The sequence below is a fragment of the Entelurus aequoreus genome, linkage group LG09 (genome assembly GCF_033978785.1).
Source record: "Entelurus aequoreus isolate RoL-2023_Sb linkage group LG09, RoL_Eaeq_v1.1, whole genome shotgun sequence".
Classification (NCBI taxonomy): Eukaryota; Metazoa; Chordata; class Actinopteri; order Syngnathiformes; family Syngnathidae; genus Entelurus; species Entelurus aequoreus.
The window spans coordinates 33343676-33367869 of record NC_084739.1 but is presented as its reverse complement, the minus strand read 5'-3'; the positions used below and the strand labels follow the sequence as shown (position 1 = coordinate 33367869).

At 38.6% G+C, this 24194-nt stretch overlaps 1 protein-coding gene across 1 annotated transcript in view; it reads left to right on the top strand.

Annotated features, from left to right (window-relative positions):
• The window catches only part of wdr11 (WD repeat domain 11), a 114263-nt gene that overhangs the window by 78260 nt on the left and 11809 nt on the right, over nt 1-24194 (top strand). Inside the window, exons 15-23 of the mRNA XM_062058622.1 lie at nt 117-238; nt 400-547; nt 3676-3782; nt 5760-5874; nt 7699-7870; nt 8035-8143; nt 8469-8531; nt 9242-9307; nt 13717-13906. Of these exons, the coding sequence (XP_061914606.1) occupies nt 117-238; nt 400-547; nt 3676-3782; nt 5760-5874; nt 7699-7870; nt 8035-8143; nt 8469-8531; nt 9242-9307; nt 13717-13906 (1092 nt within the window). The remainder of the gene's footprint in view (nt 1-116; nt 239-399; nt 548-3675; nt 3783-5759; nt 5875-7698; nt 7871-8034; nt 8144-8468; nt 8532-9241; nt 9308-13716; nt 13907-24194) is intronic.

Here is a 24194-nt window from a genome sequence, read left to right as displayed (position 1 = left end):
CTATGAAATCCCATCTATTTCCTCCAATTTATGTCTGACTTTAACCCTGTAATGGAAACCCTGCATGCATACAGTATATGCATTTTCCTTTAACCTCACATTTTCTGTGTGAAAAGGAATGGTCCCCATCACACAACCTAAAAAGTCTAAAGAAGAAGCAGATGGCAGCGAGAGAAGCCATGGCTCGGCAGACTGTGTCAGATGCGGAGCAAAATATTGTTGAGTCCTCAGTTATCAGGTCAGCACTAGAAAGCATCTGAATGTTACTTTTTAAAATATTCTCAACTAGTTTGCCTGTTTATGGTAATGGTTTTGTTTAGCTTATGTTTGTTTTACGGTTAATGTACCTGATCTATATACATTGAGTATTTAAAAGGAATTTTATCTTTCCTTCTCTAGTCTGCTGCAGGATGCAGAGAGCAAGTCTGAGACCAGCCAGGCCATATCAGCCAGGGAGCATTTTGTGTTCACTGACACTGATGGACAGGTCTACCATATCACCGTAGAAGGCAACACTGTCAAAGATGGTGCCCGAATTCCCCCTGATGTGAGTCCAGGATTTATTACACTTTTTTGTTGTGTTTGAACAGTATGTTTTTGCTTTTCCTTTGCATAAGGAATGCCTCCTCCTCATAACTCTGAATTATGAGACGTGTCCATAAGTGCATTAAGTGTCCAAGTAGTAAATATAAGACACTAGTGTATAATAGTTTTGTTTATTGATTCCTGCGTAGCCAGTGGATCAGAATTTAAACCCCAGCATGTATGAAGCTGCCGTCAGCCGCCGGCAACTGTGAGTGAATATAATTGGTAGATAAAATATCTAAAGAAGGAATTTATAGTCTTGTATATCTATATGTATGTGTGACAATCCAAACTAAATGCTACTCCACATCAACTTTTCTGTAAGCATCTACTCTTGAAAATATAATGCCACATTTTTTCCTCAACTTGTTGTCATTATGGTCATATATATCTTGCACATGAGTCAAATGGGTCAGTTGTCCACCACATCAGGCAGATTGGAACATGGTGCAAAAAGCTTCCTATGCATTGTATTTGGCAGCCACTGTGCATTGTGTGTTACCACCACCTTCAGGACTGGAGTAGAAGAATATCGCCTGCCACGTATGAGTCTGGTTTACATATTGGTTAACCTATGCAGATACCTGCAAATTTCTGAATGTTGTAATAGTTTGCTATTAGTTGGAGCATACCACCAAATTCTGAACATATATAAGCCTCCTGAAGGCTCCCCCACCCCACCTGCACACAATTTGTTTACACACAGTAAAACATTATTGAATACATTTGGTTGAAACCAGCTTTTTAAAATGCATGTAAACCCTATTCAGATTAAGATCTAGATTATATTTTTGTATGTATATTGTTCCATCAATCAGTCATCAGCCGGTTTTCTGCGGACTGTACATGGGACACTCAATGATCAGAAAGCCCACACTATTTTAGAGGTTTATATGTTTGTTTCACCACCAATGTTTTTCATCAAACACATTTTATTTGCCGGTCCTTGAATGCATTACAGTTACTGTATGTGCTTTAAGACGCAAAAGTGAAACTTGTACATAACTTTCTCCGTCACTGCCACAGATAAATGTGTATTTTTACTTTACTCCCTTTGATATCACTTCATCTTTTTCCCAAATGCTGGCACTTTGTGTAAATGCATAAAGCTAAGCTTTGATGACATTTTGATGAGACAACAAGGAAAAACAAACTTTTAGAAAAATATAGTTTTAACAACAATATTGTAGAATGTGCTATAAACAAATATAAAGTAATGTAATATAGTAATAATGTACAGTATTTACCTCTCCCAGCACACTTACAAGGATTCCAATTTGTTTTCTTCTGATTGGCGTCTTTCCATCTCATTAGATTCAACATGGAAAATAAGATGAGTTACTGAAGAAGAAAAGGCTGGTCAATAAGGCTGGGAGGGCGTTAACAATGTCCATACATTTGGCTCCTAGATAGCAGTGAGTAATGGTGTTGAAAAAGCAGATATTCTTAATTATGCTGTGAAGCAGCAGGGCCAGACAAGCACAACACCGCCGGTTTGGTGCGCTGTGGCATTACAGAACACCAGGACATCGCATCCTGGAGTAGTCATATCAATCTCTAGCCCTTAGCTATTGCTAACAAATCGAACCGGATGTTTTGGGGCGAATCTTACGGTGTTCACTTTGACGTTCACTACAGCAACTAGCAGCGGGGAAGCCTGTAACTCAAATGTATGCTCGCAACTTAAAGCATAACAAAAAATAAAGAGACAGCTCGTATCTCAAAATACTTGTAAGTTGGAGTACTCATAAATTGAGGTCCCACTGTATTTTATGTTCTATTATAGTTTATAAAATAAAGTACCAAAGTTTGACTTCACTAAATAGAAATGTCCTTACATCCCCCTAATCACAATTTAATTCTCTTTTAGTGTGTTTAGATATCAAGGTACTTTTTTAGAGCTCATTAGGAAAATTATACTACTGTAAGCCAATATCATTACTCTTTTGACCTTGGTAAAGAGGAACTGCAATTTTTTTAAATGTTGCCTATAATTCACAATCCTTATGAGAGACAAAAACATCTACAGTGTATGTATTTTTTAATGCATTTTAACTTGTAGATAAAGGTAAATACAAGGAATCTTACATTGGAGCCAAACGAAGCAAAATGCTTTGTTCCACCCCCTTTTTTCTTCGCGAGGATTATGGGTCATTCTTCATTTTAACTGGAATATATGAACATTCCAATCATCGGCATGCAAGTGAGAGCAAACATTTTACAGTAAATGATGTTTAATTAAGTTTGTTGTCTCTCGTGATGTCTGCAGTTAGTAGTAATCAGTGATGTTGTTGAAGGAAAAAGCCATCAATGTGATATTTGTGAAATTAGTGCGCGTGTATACAAGATGTTAATGGAAGTGTTTGGGTGTTTTTTAAATGCCCCATAGGCAAAATAGAGCGATTTTTATTTGTGGTAATAGGGTAAGGAAAATCCACTTTTAGGTAAGACAGGTACCACTATCTTGACACTGAACTTACTTCAAGGATAAAATAGTACAAATGTAATAGAAAATTAGCTTTTATTAACGAAAATGTTATCATACCCCTGATTTTTGAAAATATAATATCAATTTTGCTTGGTTTGCAATTTCTGTTATTTACTGTTTTGCAAATATTTCTGTTCCTAAGAAGAACATTGGATTTTCTTAGGGAGGGTATTTTTTTACACTCTATTTGCAGGTTTTCACTCTACAGCAATAGACACCAGGGGGTTACCTGTGGATTTCAAATCCTTCATAACTTCTCCATGACTGATGCAGATTCATTTCAGAAAGATTTGCATACCCCAAAGGTTTTGCAGCCTTCATATCTATGTCAGCCCACAGGCAGAAACTCCTTAAAGGTTTTATCCTGTCAGCCACTGCGTACACACTGACATGCAGCGACTTCACATTGCCACTTGTCTGGCGACATAATCTAACTTTAACTCATCCATGCTTGTTTACTTATTTTTTATAAATATTTATATACTCTTGTCCAATTATCTTTTTGCCTCTGAACATAACATGTCAAGGATAGTTTTATGTTAGATAATGCTGGGAAATGTGGAATTGTAAAAATGTGTTCTTGGTTATTGAATATGTTGTAGGGAAGTATGGGTAGTATTGCCTGCATTGCCTGGAAAGGTGACACATTGGTGCTTGGGGATGTGGATGGAAATCTCAACTTCTGGGACCTTAAAGCACGTTTGTCCAGGTAATTGTAATAAAGGTTCTCAAAATGATTGTATACTTAAAGGCCTACTGAAACCCTCTACTACCGACCACGCAGTCTAAAAGTTTATATATCAATGATGAAATCTTAACATTGCCACATGCCAATACGGCCGGGTTAACTTCCATCCATCCATCCATTTTCTACCGCTTATTCCCTTCGGGGTCGCGGGGGGCGCTGGAGCCTATCTCAGCTACAATCGGGCGGAAGGCGGGGTAAACCCTGGACAAGTCGCCACCTCATTGCAGGGCCAACACAGATAGACAGACAACATTCACACTCACATTCACACACTAGGGCCAATTTAGTGTTGCCAATCAACCTATCCCCAGGTGCATGTCTTTGGAGGTGGGAGGAAGCCGGAGTACCCGGAGGGAACCCACGCAGTCACGGGGAGGACATGCAAACTCCACACAGAAAGATCCAGATGCCGGGATTGAACTCACAACTACTCAGGACCTTCGTATTGTGAGGCAGACGCACTAACCCCTCTGCCACCGTGCTGCCGCCGGGTTAACTTATAAAGTGCAATTTTAAATTTCCCGGGAAATATCCGGCTGAAAACGTCTCGGTATGATGACGTTTGCGCGTGACGTCACGGATTGTAGCAGACATTTTGGAACAGCACGGTGGCCAGCTTAAGTCGTCTGTTTTCATCGCAAAATTCCACAGTATTCTGGACATGTGTGTTGGTGAATCTTTTGCAATTTGTTTAATGAACAATGAAGACTGCAAAGAAGAAAGCTGTAGGTGGGAAGCGGTGTATTAGCGGCTGGCTACAGCAACACAACCAGGAGGACTTTGAGTTTGATAGCAGACGCGCTATCCGACGCTAGCCGCCGACCGCACCGATGATTGTGGTGAAGTCCTCCGTTGCGCCGTCGATCGCTGGAACGCAGGTGAGCACGTGTGGTGATGAGCAGATGAGGGCTGGCTGGCGTAGGTGGAGAGCTAATGTTTTTATCATAGCTCTGTCGAGGTCCCGTAGATAAGTTAGCTTCAATGGCGTCGTTAGCAACAGCATTGCTAGGCTTCGCCAGGCGGGACAGCATTAACCGTGTGGTTACAGGTCCAGGGTTTGGTTCGGTGTCTCCTGATAGTAGAAGTAATAGTAGTATTGATGATCTTCTGTCTATCCTTCCAGTCAGGGGCTTATTTCTTCTGTTTCTATCTGCAGTTAAGCACGATGCTATTACGTTAGCTCCGTAGCTAAAGTGCTTCACCGATGTATTGTTGTGGAGATAAAAGTCACTGTGAATGTCCATTTCGCGTTCTCGACTCTCATTTTCAAGAGGATATAGTATCCGAGGTGGTTTAAAATACAAATCCGTGATTCACAATAGAAAAAGGAGAAAGTGTGGAATCCAAAGAGCCCTTGTACCTAAGTTACGGTCAGAGCGAAAAAAGATACATCCTGGCGTCCTGCACTGCACTCTAATCCTTCACTCTCACTTTCATCATCCACGAATCTTTCATCCTCGCTCAAATTAATTGGGTAATCGTCGCTTTCTCGGTCCAAATCGCTCTCGCTGCTGGTGGGAATGATTGTAAACAATGTGCAGATGTGAGGCACTCCACAACCTGTGACGTCACGCTACTTCCGGTACAGGCAAGGCTTTTTTATCAGCGACCAAAAGTTGCGAACTTTATCATCGATGTTCTTTACTAAATCCTTTCAGCAAAAATATGGCAATATCGCGAAATGATCAAGTATGACACATAGAATGGACCTGCTATCCCCGTTTAAATAAGAAAATTTCATTTCAGTAGGCCTTTAATATTATTTTAAAACTGCATGCACATATTTTGAGTATTATTTTTGGCAGAACTTTTTAGTGCACAGTCATATTTAGTGTTTAAAATTAATGTGTGTATACAATAGAAGAATACAATAAGCTGCATTTGTTCAGAAAAATTAAATGATGATATTGAATGTTCCAATGCCATTGGTATTTTTAGGGGAATACCGACTCATCGCGCCTGGGTGAAGAAAATACGCTTTGCACCAGGAAAAGGCAACCAGAAACTGCTGGTTATGTACACTGATGGAGTAGAGGTGTGGGACACCAAAGAGGTAGGACTCAAATTCCCAGGGTAACACAATCTTGCTGGCAATATCTAATTTTGATCAACAAATGTGTTGGTTGATTATAAGTTTAAATAATGTTTTTGCGTTTGGACTCTAGTTGTGCATGGCTCTGGTGGTATTGATTTCAAGTTTGATTGCCAAGCCCATTTATTATTAATTGTAGTGTATTAGCTTAATTTTTCTCTACATGTAAACAAATATTCAAACCTTATGCAACATTACTCTGTACAAACAGGCTTATAAACGTTGCGCTGACAAGTATAGGCTCAAACATAGCAGTTTGAATGAACATGTTTTTTTTCAAGCAGCTTCAGTTCTGGCTGTCTTTACAATGCAGGCCTCTCTTTGCGCTGTCTTCATTATATCTGGTTAAAGAAAAGCTCTGGATGCTTCTATCTTATTTTCACCATCTTAGCTAAGGTCACAGACTGGACTTATTTTTATTTTGCATGTACTCATCAGTAAGTAACATGCTACTTTTCCAGAATGAAGGAGTGATGCAAACTGCTTTGGTGAATGTGCACACGGGTTTGGTCTCTGATGTATTTAGTAGTGCCGGCTGTAGGAAGATGCTTTATGGGAACGGAGAAAAGACATGGGGAGAGAAAAGACGCAGTGCTCAGTCCCCAATCGTAAAAGGCAGACAGCAGATGGATCAAGTCACAGAGGGAAACAAGTCAGTCATAGAAAAATTGAGAGCGGGGGGAGCAGGAAAAGCTCCCAAATGCTTCAGCACTCTGCTGACAGCTGCCTTGTACTCACTTCTGTACATTCCAATACAAAACGAGAGAGCCATTTGCACCCCTTAGTTGGTTGGTTAGTCTGTTTATTGCAGTCCACATTCTGCTGTTTATTCAACATAATACACATGAATTGGTTCTTGAACAGGATTCATAAATAGGAAAGTTCCTATATTGACGCACATTTCACCATAGGAAACAATGTAAATATGAATGAATGATGGGCTCAAGTCGCGACAAAAGTAGCAAAGGTTTGTACACTTTGAACATATTATAAAGCACCATACAGTGCTGTAGATCAAACAAACACAACACGGGGTAATGGATCAGCTTTATATTTAATAACAAAACAACACAACTAGCTAAACTGTCCTCTTTTCAGCCACCGTGCCGACACACGCAGGCATGCACACACACGCTGTCACTAGCCCTGTAGTGCACTCAAAGTTTAAAATCATAAGATTAATACATTTTAACAGCCAGGATTCTGCAATGATGAGGGGAAAAAAACAATCCACTTTACCATGTTGTAATCTTCTTTTCTGTGCAGCCAAAGGGAGGTGGCGGAGGAGACAGTGTTGACAACGCTGTAGATAATTCATGAATGTTTCCTCAATGAAACTTGACAACGCTTGTCTACTGCTTTTTTTGTACTGGTATTGATCCAGCAAAACTTACAAATTAAAAAAAATTTTTTTTTTTAAAGGCACATAAAGTAGCACAGTAGCTAACAACAGCACTGTGCTCTGCTGACTGAATGAGCATCGGAAATCAATGAGCCCACCCACAATTGCTGTTCTGCCGGGCACCAAATGGCTGCACTGCGAGACACACAATGTATGGAATAATTGTTTGTACACTGAGAAAAAGTTTGTACAAAAAAGCATATTTGTATTTGGTCAGTGGTTTGTAAATAGAATAGTAAATAGAACAAGGGGGTCTTAAATCAAGGTTGCACTGTAGAAGGATCAACATTTCTTTATCTGACAAAATCTTGTATCACATCGCTAGGGATGTCCAATAATTGCACACTTGTGTTTTGATCTCCATTCGTTCTAACCTATTGTAGGTTCAAATGGTCAGCAGTATGCGGATTGGTCGCAATGTTAACTACCGGGTCCTTGACATTGACTGGTGCACTTCAGACAAAGTTGTGTTGGCTTCAGACGACGGCTGCGTTCGTGTGCTGGAGATGGCCATGAAGTCTGCTAGCTATCGTATGGACGAACAAGATTTAACTGGTAAGGCACTTCAGAAAAATATAATAGAAACATACTCTATGTAGAGTTTAAAAAAAGCAAGTTGAGGCAAGATTGCTTTCAATGTTCTTTTCAGTTGTATTCTGACAAATTGTAGTTCTTCATCTTGTGTTGTTTTTTGTCTGCTTTGTGACCGATATGCACAGACTCAGTGTGGTGCCCTTATTTGCTGCTACCACGAGCAGCCCTTACTCTCAAGGCTTTTCTCCTGCTGCAGCCCTGGTCAGGAACCTTCACAATGGACATCACACAAGTGTATGTTCAACCACTCAATCATTTGTCAATAAGCATCCTCTCACACATCATGTGTATCTTGGGTGAAAGTAGAGCTAAAATTATCTCCCAAAATTTGACAATTCTAAATAGAAGTATTACATTAATCATTCCACATCCAAATGCAATAATTTAACATGGCATGTTAGTTATGAGTGTGGTACTGCTTTCACATACACTGTCATCTTATAAATCCTATATACAAACTAATTATACAGTATACTGTTGCCTGCTATCTCAGCATATTAATTAAACTACAAAATACAGACTACAGCAGCCACTTGACTAAGTGTGATTGCATTTTCAGAGACTACAATGAAAAAGATGAGATCAAGGGCCTAATTCAGGAGCAACTCAATTCATTGTCAAAGTAAGTTTTTACATTGCTCGGTTTGGACAAATGAATTTCTATATCTGGGGTCTTCAACATTTTCCAGACCGAGGACCCATAATGTCATGATGTCTTGAGTTTCCAATAATTTCTTCAACTCTTATTTTTTTGTGATAGAGGGATTGGAGCACATACTTGTTGGTCACAAAAGAACATTCATGAAGTTTGGTTCTTTTATGAATTTATTATGGGTGTACTGAAAATGTGACCAAATCTGCTGGGTCAAAAGTATACATACAGCAATGTTAATATTTGGTTACATGTCCCTTGGCAAGTTTCACTGCAATAATGCGCTTTTGGTAGCCATCCACAAACTTCTGGTTAAATTGTTGACCACTTCTCTTGACAAAATTGGTGCAGTTCAGCTAAATTTGTTGGTTTTCTGACATGGACTTGTTTCTTCAACATTGTCCACATGTTTAAGTCAGGACTTTGAGAAGGCCATTCTAAAAACTTAATTCTAGCCTTATTTAGCCATTCATTTACCACTTTTGACTTATGCCTAATCAACCCAAATGTTCTCGAACCCCAGCAGTACATATGCAGACAGCCTAGGCGTTGCAGACTCTGATTAAGATTATTTAATGAATGTTTTAATGAAAGTGGCAACAATCCCATTGATGACAGTTTTATAAAATTGGGCTTGCTTAAGCTATATTGTGATAGTGTCTGTTTGACTGGCTCTCCAGTGATATGAAGAGTGTGCTGCAGGACCCAGAGCTCAGCTTGCTGCAGCGCTGTCTGCTGGTCTCACGGTGAGTTGCTGGCAGTACACACAGAGCACTCTTCTTGAGGCTTTGCTGATCAACACAATCTTTTAGATTTTTAAAGCAACCTATAACCACAGTTACATATCTAGTGTAAGATAGAAAACAGAAAATAAAATAACACAGTAGTACAGTAACACATACAAAGGGACTACCAAAATGCAGTACTGCATATATTTTACAAAACCATTTTTGACTAATCATTATACTGTGAGTAAATTATCCATGCAGTGATTTATACAGTAATTTGTAAAGTTTTTGAAGAAATGGATAGTGTTTCTTATAGAGCAGGGGTGTACAAAGTGCAGCTATTTACAGTCCGCAGTTAATTCTTTATTGGCCCGAGACCCATTCTAAATCCAAAATAAACACATTTACGATTAGAACATGACACAAAAACTAAGAAAAAATGCAGCTGGTCCAAATCTTACTAAAAGTGGGACCTGAAAAACAAAACGGCCGATGACTGTATATGGTCTTCAATGATTTACATGTGCTCTGTCATGATGAACATGTGTACACATTTTTTACAAGATACCGTATTTTTCAGACTATAAGTCGCTCCGGAGTATACGTCGCACCGGCCAAAAATGCATAATAGAGAATGAAAAAAACATATAAAAGTCGCACTGGAGTATAAGTCGCATTTTTTGGGGAAATTTATTTGATAAAACCCAACACCAAGATTAGACATTTGAAAGACAATTTAAAAGAAAGAAAGAATAGTGAACAACAGGCTGAATAAGTGTACGTTATATGACGCATAAATAACCAACTGAGAATGTGCCTGGTATGTTGATGTAACATATTATGGTAAGAGTCATTCAAATAACTATAACATATAGAACATGCTATACGTTTACCAAACAATCTGTCACTCCCGATCGCTAAATCCGATGAAATCTTCATCCCCGGTGTCGCCTCTGGTATGCGCCGTTTCCTTTTTCTGCTGCTCGATTGCCGTTCTCTGCTGCATATTTCACTACGTCCAGCTTGTAATCTGCAGTATATGATTTCCTTTTCGGTGCCATTTTAGTTCAGCCCTTCTCAGTTTTTATAAGTTACCGCCAATGTTGATGTGATCCATCTTAATAGCTACGGCAGTAGCATATATTATATAGCAGTTAGCATCCTATGACCCACAATGCACTACTGCCATGAACCTCCCCGGCCAAATTCTTATTGGTTGACGTGTGAGTGATGATTGCTGACATGTGTGTGACGATTGCTGCCATTTGCTTCATCTCTTACGCGAATGAGATAAATAAAATTATTTGATATTTTACGGTAATGTGTTAATAATTTCACACATAAGTCGCTCCAGAGTATATGTCGCACCCCCGGCCAAACTATGAAAAATACTGCGATTTATAATCCGAAAAATACGGCATACGTTTTCGAGTGTGCTAAAGCCTTTAAAAACATTTTAGTTGGCGGAATAATCATATCAATAAAGAATAATACAAATAAATTAAATATCTCAATGGGGTTACATTAGATATTACAAACGCCGTTTCCATACGAGTTGGGAAATTGTGTTAGATGTAAATATAAACGGAATACAATGATTTGCAAATCCTTTTCAACCCATATTCAATTGAATGCACTACAAAGACAAGATATTTGATGTTCAAACTCATAAACTTTATTTTTTTTTTGCAAATAATAATTAACTTAGAATTTCATGGCTGCAACACGTGCCACAGTAGTTGGGAAAGGGTATGTTCACCACTTTGCTACATGGCCTTTCCTTTTAACAACACTCAGTAAACGTTTGGGAACTGAGGAGACACATTTTTTAAGCTTCTCAGGTGGAATTCTTTCCCATTCTTGCTTGATGTACAGCTTAAGTTATTCAACAGTCCGGGGGTCTCCGTTGTGGTATTTTAGGCTTCATAATGCGCCACACATTTTCAATGGGACACAGGCCTGGACTACAGGCAGGCCAGTCTAGTACCCGCACTCTTTTACTATGAAGCCACGTTGATGTAACACATGGCTTGGCCTTGTCTTGCTGAAATAAGCAGGGGCGTCCATGGTAACATTGCTTGGATGGCAACATATGTTGCTCCAAAACCTGTATGTACCTTTCAGCATTAATGGCGCCTTCCCAGATGTGTAAGTTACCCATGTCTTGGGCACTAGTACACCCCCATACCATCACAGATGCTGGCTTTTCAACTTTGCGCCTATAACAATCCGAATGGTTCTTTTCCTCTTTGGTCCGGAGGACACGACGTCCACAGTTTCCAAAAACAATTTGAAATGTGGACTCGTCAGACCACAGAACACTTTTCCACTTTGTATCAGTCCATCTTAGATGAGCAAGCCGACGCCGTTTCTGGGTGTTGTTGATAAACGGTTTTCGCCTTGCATGGGAGAGTTTTAACCTGCACTTACAGATGTAGCAACCAACTGTAGTTACTGACAGTGGGTTTCTGAAGTGTTCCTGAGCCCATGTGGTGATATCCTTTACACACCGATGTCGCTTGTTAATGCAGTACAGCCTGAGGGATCGAAGGTCACGGGCTTAGCTGCTTACGTGCAGTGATTTCTCCAGATTCTCTGAACCCTTTGATGATATTACGGACCGTAGATGGTGAAATCCCTAAATTTCTTGCAATAGCTGGTTGAGAAAGGTTTTTCTTAAACTGTTCAACAATTTGCTCACGCATTTGTTGACAAAGTGGTGACCCTCGCCCCATCCTTGTTTGTGAATGACTGAGCATTTCATGGAATCTACTTTTATACCCAATCATAGCACCCACCTGTTCCCAATTTGCCTGTTCACCTGTGGGATGTTCCAAATAAGTGTTTGATGAGCATTCCTCAACTTTATCAGTATTTATTGCCACCTTTCCCAACTTCTTTGTCACGTGTTGCTGGCATCAAAGTCTAAAGTTAATGATTATTTGAAAAAAAAAATGTTTATCAGTTTGAACATCAAATATGTTGTCTTTGTAGCATATTCAACTGAATATGGGTTGAAAATTACTTGCAAATCATTGTATTCCGTTTATATTTACATCTAACACAATTTCCCAACTCATATGGAAACAGGGTTTGTACACTAACTCGCATTGTCGGCTATAACACAAAGCTAAGATGTGGATGTTTTGTTTAAATAGTTAGGCATTTATTCTATCACCTAAATTGTGTTGCTTTTAGTGTCTTTAATCCGCAAAATGTATCAAAGTGAGCCCCACATACTTAATTTTTTGTGTATGTGGCCCTAGTTGGAAAAAGTTTGGACACCCCCGTTAGGTCAGGACATTATAGACAAATTCCAATCAGGGAATCCTTGAATATTTTTTATGGTGTGTGTGTGGTTTATTTTGTTCATAAAACGCACACAGTACGATGAAAAACATGTTTAGTCTCTTTTCTTTGTGTCAAGCGCCGTGAAATGTTAAAATAGCCTTTTAGACAGACTGTGCCTCTGTTAATATTTGAGTATGGCTGTAAAATAACCAACCATGGGGCAAGAAAAAGTCACTGGTGCCAGTACTTTGATAAAGAATGTGAGAAAAAAAATTGAATTTAAAAAAATATATATTTTAGATGCATTTTTGTCACATAATTGATTTCAAAAATAAAATATGTACCACTATTTATAGTTAATAAAACATGAAATAATTTACCACAAAAGCAACAAAACATTGCTACTCTGGCCACAAACTAAATACAAATTATATCAACAACAACGCTGCTGGTTGCAGTGAGTGATGCACTTCATTTTGCTTAAGTTACATCAAGTGAGCGAGCACTCATCACCAATTAATTTTACGCAATCAACATAATTTTTCCTAATCAATTAATCAAATACTCAAGTATTATGCCCATTATTAGTCATAAGAGCAGGCCAATTATTTACTTTAATCTGCCAAAATGTACTTTGTCTAATTGCACATCAGTGTATTGCATCCCCACAGAGAAATATCACATGACAGCAGGTGTCTGCAACTCTGCTCTCATGTCTGCTCCAACTGTAATTTGCTTCAGCGAATCTGGAACAATCGCTACATAGCAACTCCCATGTTAGTGTCACAATTAACTTGGAACGAAAAAAAGGAAACTTCTGGCATTGTAAATGATGAGAGTATGCTTTCACAGTACTCATGAATGTGTAATCTCTCTGCATCTGTTGTCAGGCCATTGTTCATGTGGTTTGGTAACCTAGCAACAGATGTGTGTCAGGGCTAATATGCTATAGGACAAGGAAAGTGCTTAAAAAAATAAATAACAGGAGAATGTGGTTGGTGAAAGTGGCGGGCAGATTGCGCAGAGAAAAAATTGCGGACTGCAAGATGCAAGAAATTGAGTCATTAGAGAGCTACAACTACAAAGACAACACGGCATGCTGATTCAGACTGATACCATGTTGTGGCTCACCGCAGGCTGTTTGGAGACGAGTCTGACCTTCACTTTTGGACTGTGGCTTCACACTACCTCCAGTCATTTGCCCAGGCTCGTCAGCTCAGTGTAGCCACAGCGGAGGGCCAGGTTCAAAGTGATTTAGCCCAGCAGTCTCCTCAGAATCACCTAGACATCTGCAATGACGTGCTGTGTGAGAGCTCCTATTTCCAGGTCAGTGAAAAGAGAGAAGAATGTTCTTTCTTTATTTGACCTCAGATCAATATAATCAGTAAGTGTACTATAGCAAAAACATTGACTAAATAATGGAATAATTTTTCATTTTTTTCATTTATTTATTTATTTCAGGCAATGACATAAAACAAATGATAATGATAATAATTTTTAAAAAAAAGTACAAAGTTGACAACACATAATAATATAAATTAATATAGTGCAAAAGGTAATTTATAGTATGTAATGCATGATTGTCCAGTTTTGCCTGAAAGGGAGTGGGAAGAAGATCATTTATTTAATCCCACCCCCAGTTCTCCATTCAGTGATTATTCACATGTGTTTCACTGTTACTTTGTTTAAGGATTATAATACAAATGTTGTATCATAGTGGCATTACCACAGGTAACAATAATTATTACACTGTAACAATAATTTGTATCAACAATGTAGGAAGAATGAATATACCAACAATGGTAATAGACAAAATACCAACAATGGTAATAGACAACATAGCAATAATGGTAAGGAAACATTGTGCACATGTTAACACTTTGAGACAGAGTACAACAGCAGGTGAAATTAAAGACTCTCATCTCTATATTTGAACCAGACCCGATGTTTGTATAATAGTTTAAATCGATTAATAGTTTGGCATTGCTTGTGTAGTAAGTCCAGTTTGTTCCATAGTTTTACTCCGCATACAGACACACAGAAACGTTTACGAGTGGTTTGAGCTCTCGGCAATGAGAAATATCCAAAGCCTCTCAAGTTATGAGCCTGCACTCGTCTTATAAAAAAACGTTGTAGATTAGGCGGCAATAATTTGTTAAATGCTTTATATAAGATTATTAATGTATTATATTTAACAAGGTCATCAAATTTGAGCAACTTTGATTGCATAAACAGATTATGAGTATGTTCTAAATAACCAACGTTGTGAATGATCCACACTGCTCTTTTCTGTAATATGATCAGAGGATGAATTGTGTTGTGGTAAGTATTCCCCCATACTTCAACACAGTATGTAAGATATGGCAGTACCAAGGTGCAGTATAGAGTACGGAGTGCATTTCCATTGAGGTATAGTTGTGCTTTGTTTATAATTGAGGCTTTTGGAGATTTTTGTTTTAGTGTGTCTGACATGAGGTTTCCATGATAGTTTACTATCAATTATTACTCCCAAAAATGTATTTTCATTTACGATTTCAATTTGGGTACCATCAATACTTATTTTCTGTTCATGAGGTCATTATAGTCATCACTACTGTAGAATATATTTGTGTCGTCTGCAAATAGTATAAATTTCAGTACTTTGGATGTATTAAACATATCATTAATACATACATTAAATAGTTTTGGCCCCAACACGGACCCTAGGGGGACACCACAAGCAATGCCAAGAGTATCAGATAAAAATTGACCCATTTTTACAAACTTTACCCTCCCTGTTAAATAACTTTTTAACCAGTAATCAGCCAGCCCCCTAATTAAAGTTAAAGTACCAATGATTGTCACACACACTAGGTGTGGTGCAATTTTTCCTCTGCATTTGACCCATCCCCTTGATCACCCCCCTGGGGTGATCAAGGGGATGCTGAGGGGAGCAGTGGGCAGCAGCGGTGCCGCGCCCGGGAATCATTTTTGGTGATTTAACCCCCAATTCCAACCCTTGATGCTGACTGCCAAGCAGGGAGGTAATGGGTCCCATTTTTAATTCCATATCTTTCCATTTTATTTAGTAGAATTGAATGATTAATGGTATCAAAGGCTTTTTTTAGATCAATAAAGATACCAACTGCATATCTGTTATGCTCCAGTGCATTAGTAATTTCTTCAATAGCTTCAGTTATCGCCATTGAGGTTGTTCGTTTGGACCTAAAGCCATACTGACCGTCATTGATTATATGATGCTTCTCAAGAAAAGATTCAAGTCGAGAGTTAAATAGTTTCTCTTAAGATTTTTGAGAATTGAGGCAAAAGAGAGATTGGTCTGTAATTGGTGAAAACGTGTTTGCTGTCACTTTTGAAGAGCGGAGTTACCTTAGCGATTTTCATTTGACTTGGAAAGCAGCCAGTCTGGAATGATAGGTTACATATATACCGGTAAGTTAAGGGTTTTACAATATTCAGTATAACCTTTTGAACCAATATTATGTTGATATCATGGCAGTCAGTGGAGCGCTTACTTTTACACTTCCGCACAATGTTTGTCACTTCCTGCTCATTTGTAGCTGAGAGGAAGAATGACGAATAATTCTGTTCAATAGTTGATTTTGTAACTCCATTGTCTGGGATATCAACAGTTTTTTTTGATTGATTGAGACTTTTATTAGTAGGTTGCACAGTGAAGTACATATTCCGTACAATTGACCACTAAATGGTAACACCCGAATAAGTTTTTCAACTTGTTTAAGTCGGGGTCCACTTAAATTGATTCATGATACAGATATATACTATCATATATACTATCATCATAATACAGTCATCACACAAGATAATCACATTGAATTATTTACATTATTTACAATCAGGGGTGTGGAGGGGGGCGGGGGGGTAGGATATGGACAGCAAGTAGTGGACAGAGAGAGAGAGAGAGAGAGAGAGAGAGAGAGAGATCAGAAGGCATAAGAAAAAGTATCTGCATTTGATTATTAGCAATCCGGGGAAGGTGTTAATTTAGGGTTGTAGCTGCCTGGAGGTGAACTTTTATTGCGGTTTTGAAGGAGGATAGAGATGCCCTTTCTTTTATACCTGTTGGGAGCGCATTCCACATTGATGTGGCATAGAAAGAGAAATTAAGACCTTTGTTAGTTCGGAATCTGGGTTTAACGTGGTTAGTGGAGCTCCCCCTGGTGTTGTGGTTATGGCGGTCATTTACGTTAAGGAAGTAGTTTGACATGTACTTCGGTATCAGGGAGGTGTAGTGGATTTTATAGACTAGGCTCAGTGCAAGTTGTTTAACTCTGTCCTCCACCTTGAGCCAGCCCACTTTAGAAAACTTAAGACCAACATTTACAAAAAAACTATTGAACTTATTCACTACATTACTCATATTATAATCTTCATCCATTCATTAGCTCACTGGTTTGACTAAATTGTGAATCGCAAAAAAACAATGTCATCATATATTTCTATGCCTGTAGATAAGGCATAAAGTGAATCTGAAAAGTATTCACAGCGCTTCACTGTTTCCACGGTTTGTTACAGCCTTATTTAAAAATGAAATACATTATTTTTTTACCTTTTTACATAATGACAATGTAAAAAAGTTTATCTTTCCACATGTACATACAGTTAGGTCCATACATATTTGGACATTGACACAATGTTCAGTATTCCAGCTCTGTACAACACCACAATGGATTTGAAATGAAACAATCAAGATGTGCTTTAAGTGCAGACTTTGGGCTTTAATTTGAGGGTATTTACAACACATTTTATATGTGCCTTCCACTTTTTAAGGGACCAAAAGCAATTGGACAATTGGCTACTCAGCTGTTCCATGGCCACGTTTGTGTTATTCCCTTGTTTTTTTTCCCTTTTATTTCATTTACAAAGAGCAGATAAAAGGCCTAGATGGCATTTCAAGTGTGGTATATTAATTTGGAATCTGGGGAGGTGATCTCTCAATATGAAGTCCAAAGAGCTATCACTATCAGTGAAGCAAGCCATCATTAGGCTGAAAAATCAAAACAAAGCCATCAGATAGATAGCAAAAACATGAGGTGTGGCCAAATCAACTGTTTGGTACATTCTTAAAAAGAGAGAACACACTGCTGAGCTCAGCAACACCAAAAGACATGGAAGACCAGGGAAAACAGGTGTGGTGGATGACAGACAAATCCTTTCCCTTATCAAGAAAAAGCCCTTCACAACAGTTGGCCAGATGAAGAAAAGTCTCCAGGAGGTCGGTGTATCTGTGTCCAAATCAACAATTAAGAGAAGACTTCACCAGAGGAAATACAGAGGTTTCATCACAAGGTGTAAACCATTGGTGAGCCTCAAAAACAGGAAGGCCAGATTAGAGTTTGCCAAGAAACATGTAAAAGAGCCTGTACAGTTCTGGAACATCTTATTGACAGATGATACAAAGATCAACTTGTAGCAGAATGATGGAAAGAGAAGAGTATGGAGGAGGGAAGGAACTGCTCAAGATCCAAAGCATAGCACCTCATCAGTGAAGCATGGTGGTGGTAGTGGCATGTATGGTTGCCAGTGGAACTGGTTCTCTTATATTTATTGATGATGTGACAGCTGACAAAAGCAGCAGAATGAATTGTGAAGTGTTTGGGGCAATATTATCTGCTCATATTCAGCCAAATGCTTCAAAAGTCATTGGACGGCGCTTCACAATGGAGATGGACACTGACCCGAAGCATACTGCAAAAGCAACCAAATAGTTTTTTAAGGCAAAGAAGTAGAATGTTGTGCAATGGCCAAGTCAATCACCTGACCTGAATCCCATTGAGCATGAATTTCACTTGCTGAAGAAAAAACTGAAGGAAAAATGCCCTAAAAACAAGCAGGAAGTGAAGACAGCTGCAGCGGAGGCCCGGCAGAGCATCACCAGGGACCAAACCCAGTGTCTGATGATGTCTATGGGTTCCACACTTGAGGCTGTCACTGACTACAAAGGATTTGCAACAAAGTATTAAAAATTGACAATTGTATTTATGATTATATTAGTTTGTCCAATTACTTTTGGTCCCTTAAAAAGTGGAAGGCACATATAAAATGTGTTGTAATTCCTACACCGTTCACCTGATTGGGTTGTAAATACCCTCAAATTAAAGCTCAAAGTCTGCATTTAAAGCACATCTTGATTGTTTCATTTCAAATCCATTGTGGTGTTGTACAGAGCTGGAATACTGAAAATTGTGTCAATGTCCAAATATTTATGGACCTAACTGTAAGTATTCACAGCTTTTGCCATTGTCACACCCCGCCTCGGGTGAAGGTAATGTAACCTTTGCAAAACCGGATTTTCAAATCAAGGATGGCAAGGCACGCAGTTGGTAACAGTTTACAAACATTTATTGAAATCCCAAAAAAAAGTCAAAAGGTGAACAATGACAGGAAAACAAAGCACCTACAATCTCAGTAGATGATGCATGGAGACCGAAACTCCTGCTCAGGACAGAGAACCTCCTCTGGCAGTGACCAACAGCAGACTGTCAAAAAAACTGCATTTTCCAACTTAAATAGCCCATAGCTTCGCCCACTAGCTGGGACCAATTTGACAGGGGGAATTAAGAAAACAGTTATTTTGCAAATTACACCATAAATAACCATCACATGTCTAAAAAGTATTCACATAGTACTTTTGCATGTGTAGAGCAGTCATTTTTGTACACAGTATATTCAGGCTTTAAGCAACACAACTTTCAAATGTCCAGTGTCCTTCTGTAATACCCAGCTTTTGATAATCATGGTTCGACCCAAATTTGGCCTAATTAGTGAATGCAGGTGTGTTCACCTATATAACGCCCTCAACCCCACCCTGACTCTTTTAGTCAACTGTTCAGAGCCATGGTGGGTGACAGGTAACAATTTGTTTGTTGAGCACATGCTTTTCACTAGCTAACAAGATTGAAAGTTTGTAGTTTGTCCATGTTGAGCTTCCCAACAAATGTGCACGGTTTGTGAGGAAGTCCAAAGGTCAAACAGTGACAGTGTGGGGTCAAACTGTCACAGCCATGAAGCTCAAAAGCGTTTAGTTTCAAACTGTGTTGGACTTGATTGGACATGACTTGGACATGCACACACCTATCTATAAAGAAGGTCCCACACTTGACAGTGCATGGCAGAGCACAAACCAAGCATGAAGTTGAAGGAATTGTTTGTGGACTTCTGACACAGGATTTTCTCAAGGCATAAATCAGGGGGAGAGTACAGATAAATATTTGCTCTTCTTGAAGGTCCCAATAAGCACAGGGGTCTCCAACATTTGTAAATGGAAGACATTTGGAACCACCAGGACTATTCCTGGAGCTGGCCAGCCTTTTAAACTGAGTGATTGGGGGAGAAGGGTCCAAGTCAGGGAGATGACCAAGAACCCGGTGGTCACTCTTTTAGAGTTACAACATTCCTCTGTGGAGAGAGGAGAACCTTACAGAGGGACAACCATCTCTGCAGCAATCCACCAATCAGGCCTGTATAGTAGAGTGGCCAGACGGAAGCCATTCCTTAGTGCCTGAAATACTCTCAGACCATGAGAAACAAGGTTCTCTGGTCTGATGAGACAAAGATTGAATTATTTGGCATGAATGCCATCAAGGCGTCATGTTTGGAGGAAACCAGACACTGCTCTACACCAGGCCAATACAACCCCTACAGCAGGGGTCACCAACGCGGTGCCCGCGGGCACCAGGTCGCCCGTAAGGACCAGATAAGTCGCCCGCGGGCCTGTTCTTAAAAAAAAAAAAAAAAAAAAAAAAAAATTTTTTTTTTTTTTTTTTTTTTTTTTAAATTAAATCTACATAGAAAAAACACAAGATACACTTTCAATCAGTGCATCAACCCAAACAACCTCCCCCATGCACACTCATCCACACCCACTCACACAAAAGGGGTTATTTCTTTCTGCTACCAATATTCTGGTTCCCACAACATAGACAACACATCTGCAAGGGACACAGTCCCTGAAGCACACATGATTGTATAGGCTGCTGGTCCAAGGTTCTTAGAGTGCCATTTTACACTTAAGTCCTGAGAATTTGCGAAATTTAGTCCTACTCTCAAACTTAAGAATAAAAGCTTTTTATCAACGTTCTTAAGTCTAACAATCACTCCTACTCTCCACGATATTTAAGAGACCTTCAGAGGTGTCTTAAGTGGTTAGGAGTTGCCAGCAGGGGATGGCACTGAGGCGAGAGGGACGTGCACGAACGTTCAGGGAACGGAACAATGTTTTTGTTTTTTTTGATGACGAGCAGCTGATCAAACGGTATCGTTTAGACAGAGCGGATATTATTTTTGTCACAGATTTAATATTTTTCGATTCCTTGTTGATTTCTGCATGTGGCTGCAGTGGGCTAGTATATATAGAGCCACCCACACCAGTTTCAAATTAGTTGCCTAATTAATGAATTGGAAAGAAAATGTTATGACAGTAGCGTATGTGTGTGGCCGTGAGGTGAGTGACGTCAGTGAGTGTGTGGGCGATAGAAGAGAGGGAGCGGTAGCGTGAGTGCCGGCGGGGACTAGTTTGTTTTGTATTATTTTGTAGTTTATTGTCAAAATATACACTCCCATTGTCCACTTAAATATTTCCAAGATATTCCTTTATTCTTAGACAACGGATTCCCTTCCGTGATTGGTCATTTCTATGGACACAGAAATGACGTCACCTAAAATTCCGTTTACGGCACATAGTAATGTCGTAATTCAGCTCTGAGTGTGACACTTAAGATTCAGTCCTACACTTCGCTGAAAGTGTGAGTAAGACGCTTGATAACTAACTTTTAAGTGCAGCTTTCAGCGAATAATTTATTTACTCTTAAGTCAACTCTTAGCAGACTTCTTAGGAGTAATTCTAAGAAGCTTGATAAGTACGGCCCCAGGTTGTCAATGAAATTAGATTTGTTTAAAGGGTTTTTTAAACTAGGCCCAGTCCACATAATGTCCAAGTCGGACTCAGCAGCACACACCTTCATTCATCTACACAGAAAAAAATTAGGGAACACAACAGATTGCGTATAATTTATAAACAAAATTACATTTTCAAAATAAGCATTTATGTACAGTCCAGATTATGTCCAGGTCACTCAAATTAGGGAACACAACAACAGATATCATATAATCTATAAACATAATTATACTTTCAAAATAAGCCTTTGAGGATTTCTCATCTTTTTTTAAATGTTTTTTGGCATCATTATCGTTTTCAACCATGTAACTTTCTAAAGTTAGAAAATACTGAATAAATGTTTTAAAGAAAGTAATACTAAGTGAATATCTGTTTTTGGCCTTAAAAATAAACATTTTACCGAGTACTATAATTAAATTGACTAAATCATGATTGTCAATGAACTCTCCTAAAATAACAGAAACCACATTAAGCTTCATAAACAAACCAATCCTTAAACACATTTTTTCAACTTCCACCCAAAACAAAGACACAATATGACAATACCAAAACAAATGCAGGGTGGATTCAGGCTCCTGACAACAAAATCGGCAATCATCTGACTCTGTCATATTCCATAATTTTAACATTTTCCCTGTGGGTAAGAAGTTATAAATAATTGTAATTTGAAAATAACGATTTTGCACATCGATAGTGGTTTTATAGATTAGTTTGAATATGGCATCCCATGGCAACGGGCAGTCAAAAAAGTCCTCCCATTTTCCATTTTTCTATTTATTTTAGTTCCTTTTTGCCAACTAGAATTTCTTATTAGAGGTTTACAAACTAATAATTTAGTAGTTCCATAATTAATTATTTGTTTCCATCTTTTCCCAATTACTCCAGTTAGTTGATAAAATGAAAAGCTTGAGCAAGCATCACCATACATAGCTCTAAATTCATCATACTTCATAATTTTACCATTCTCATTGATAATATCATTGACAAAAATGATTCCTCTTTCAAACATATTTTTCCAAAAGAAAGGCTTTCCATCTATTACAATATTAGAGTTCATCCATATTAACTGCTGCAAAATATCGTCTCTTTTTTCTGGCACATAAAATTGAAAACACCACTATGGGTGGATTGTTTCCTTTATGAACCCCGCCATGTTTCCCAGCAGACTCTCTGGGAGGGGATCACTTGTAAAAAAGGATACAATTTCTTTTGATACAGTACATGTTTTTTGTCCAACAGGACATTTGTGTACCACTCAATGTTTAAATACATCTTTGGAACAATTGATGCTTTTAAAGACAGACACATAGCTTCAAGGTTGAGAAGTTCCGGGCCCCCATATTCATACTCTTTGTACAAAACCTTTCTTTTAATCTTTTCTGGTTTGCCGTTCCAGACAAAATCGAAGACCCTCCGCTCATAAATCTTAAAAAAGTTTTGTGATGGAGCTGGTAATGACAAAAACAAATAAATAAATTGAGGAATAATTAACGAGTTGGCAATAGACATTTTACCATACAAGGTTAGGGATTGCCCTTTCCATAATTGCATAATTTTGTCCAGCTTTCTTAGTCGATTATCATAATTTACTGAGCCTAGATCTTCCAGATTTTCTGGGACAAAAACACCAAGTATGTTAACTGGTCCATCTGTCCACAAAACAGGCACTTTGCATTCCATTCGAAAGGACGTTCCCTTTAGATTTCCGATCCTTAACATTTTACATTTATCATAATTAAGCTTAAGGCCAGATTGCTGTGAAAATATGTCCAAAAGATTAAGAAGGTTCCGCAAACAATGAGGAAAAATCTTATCTTTGTGAATCAGCCTTTTCTGACATGAACTTCATCAAGAACAAACACAGAACACGCCTCACTGATGCAGATCTGCAAGACTCACTCAGAGTTGCAGTGTCAAGTTACACACCAGAGTACAACACACTAGTTAACAGCATGCAATGCCAGGCTTCCCACTAACTGACAAAGAAACAGATAACAGATTTGGTGTCCAGTTCAAAGTGTGACATGATTTAAAAATTTGAGAGTTTACTTTTGTATTTTACATGAGTTATTATTTGTACAAACATGGTGCAAAGTAATTCATGACTTGTTAAAAAATGTTAGTGGCTATCTAGTTAAAATGGGATATTGTGATTTCACAAGACTGTCTTAGAAGTGATCATTTGAAAATGTTCAATTTGAAAAATGTGCACTTAGAGAAAATATAAAAAATAAAGTGTTGCATATTGATATTTATCTGTTTCTATATATATTTATTGTGAGAAATCATTAAGATGATCAGTGTTTCCACAAAGATAAATATCATTAATTATTAATAATAACAGAGTTAAAGGTAAATTGAGCAAATTGGCTACTTCTGGCAATTTATTTAAGTGTGTATCTAACTGGTAGCCCTTCGCATTAATCAGTACCCAAGAAGTAGCCCTTGGTTTCAAAAAGGTTGGTGACCCCTGCCCTATAGTGATGCATGGTAGTAGAAGCATCATGCTGTGGGGATGTTTTTCAGCGGCAGGAAATGGGAGACTAGTCAGGATAGAGGGAAAGATGAATGCAGCAATGTACAGACACATCCTGGATAAAAACCTGCTCTGAAGCGCTCTTGAACTTAGACTGGGGCGACAGTTTTTCTTTCAGCAGGACAACGACCATATGCGTACAGCCAAGATATCAAAGGAAT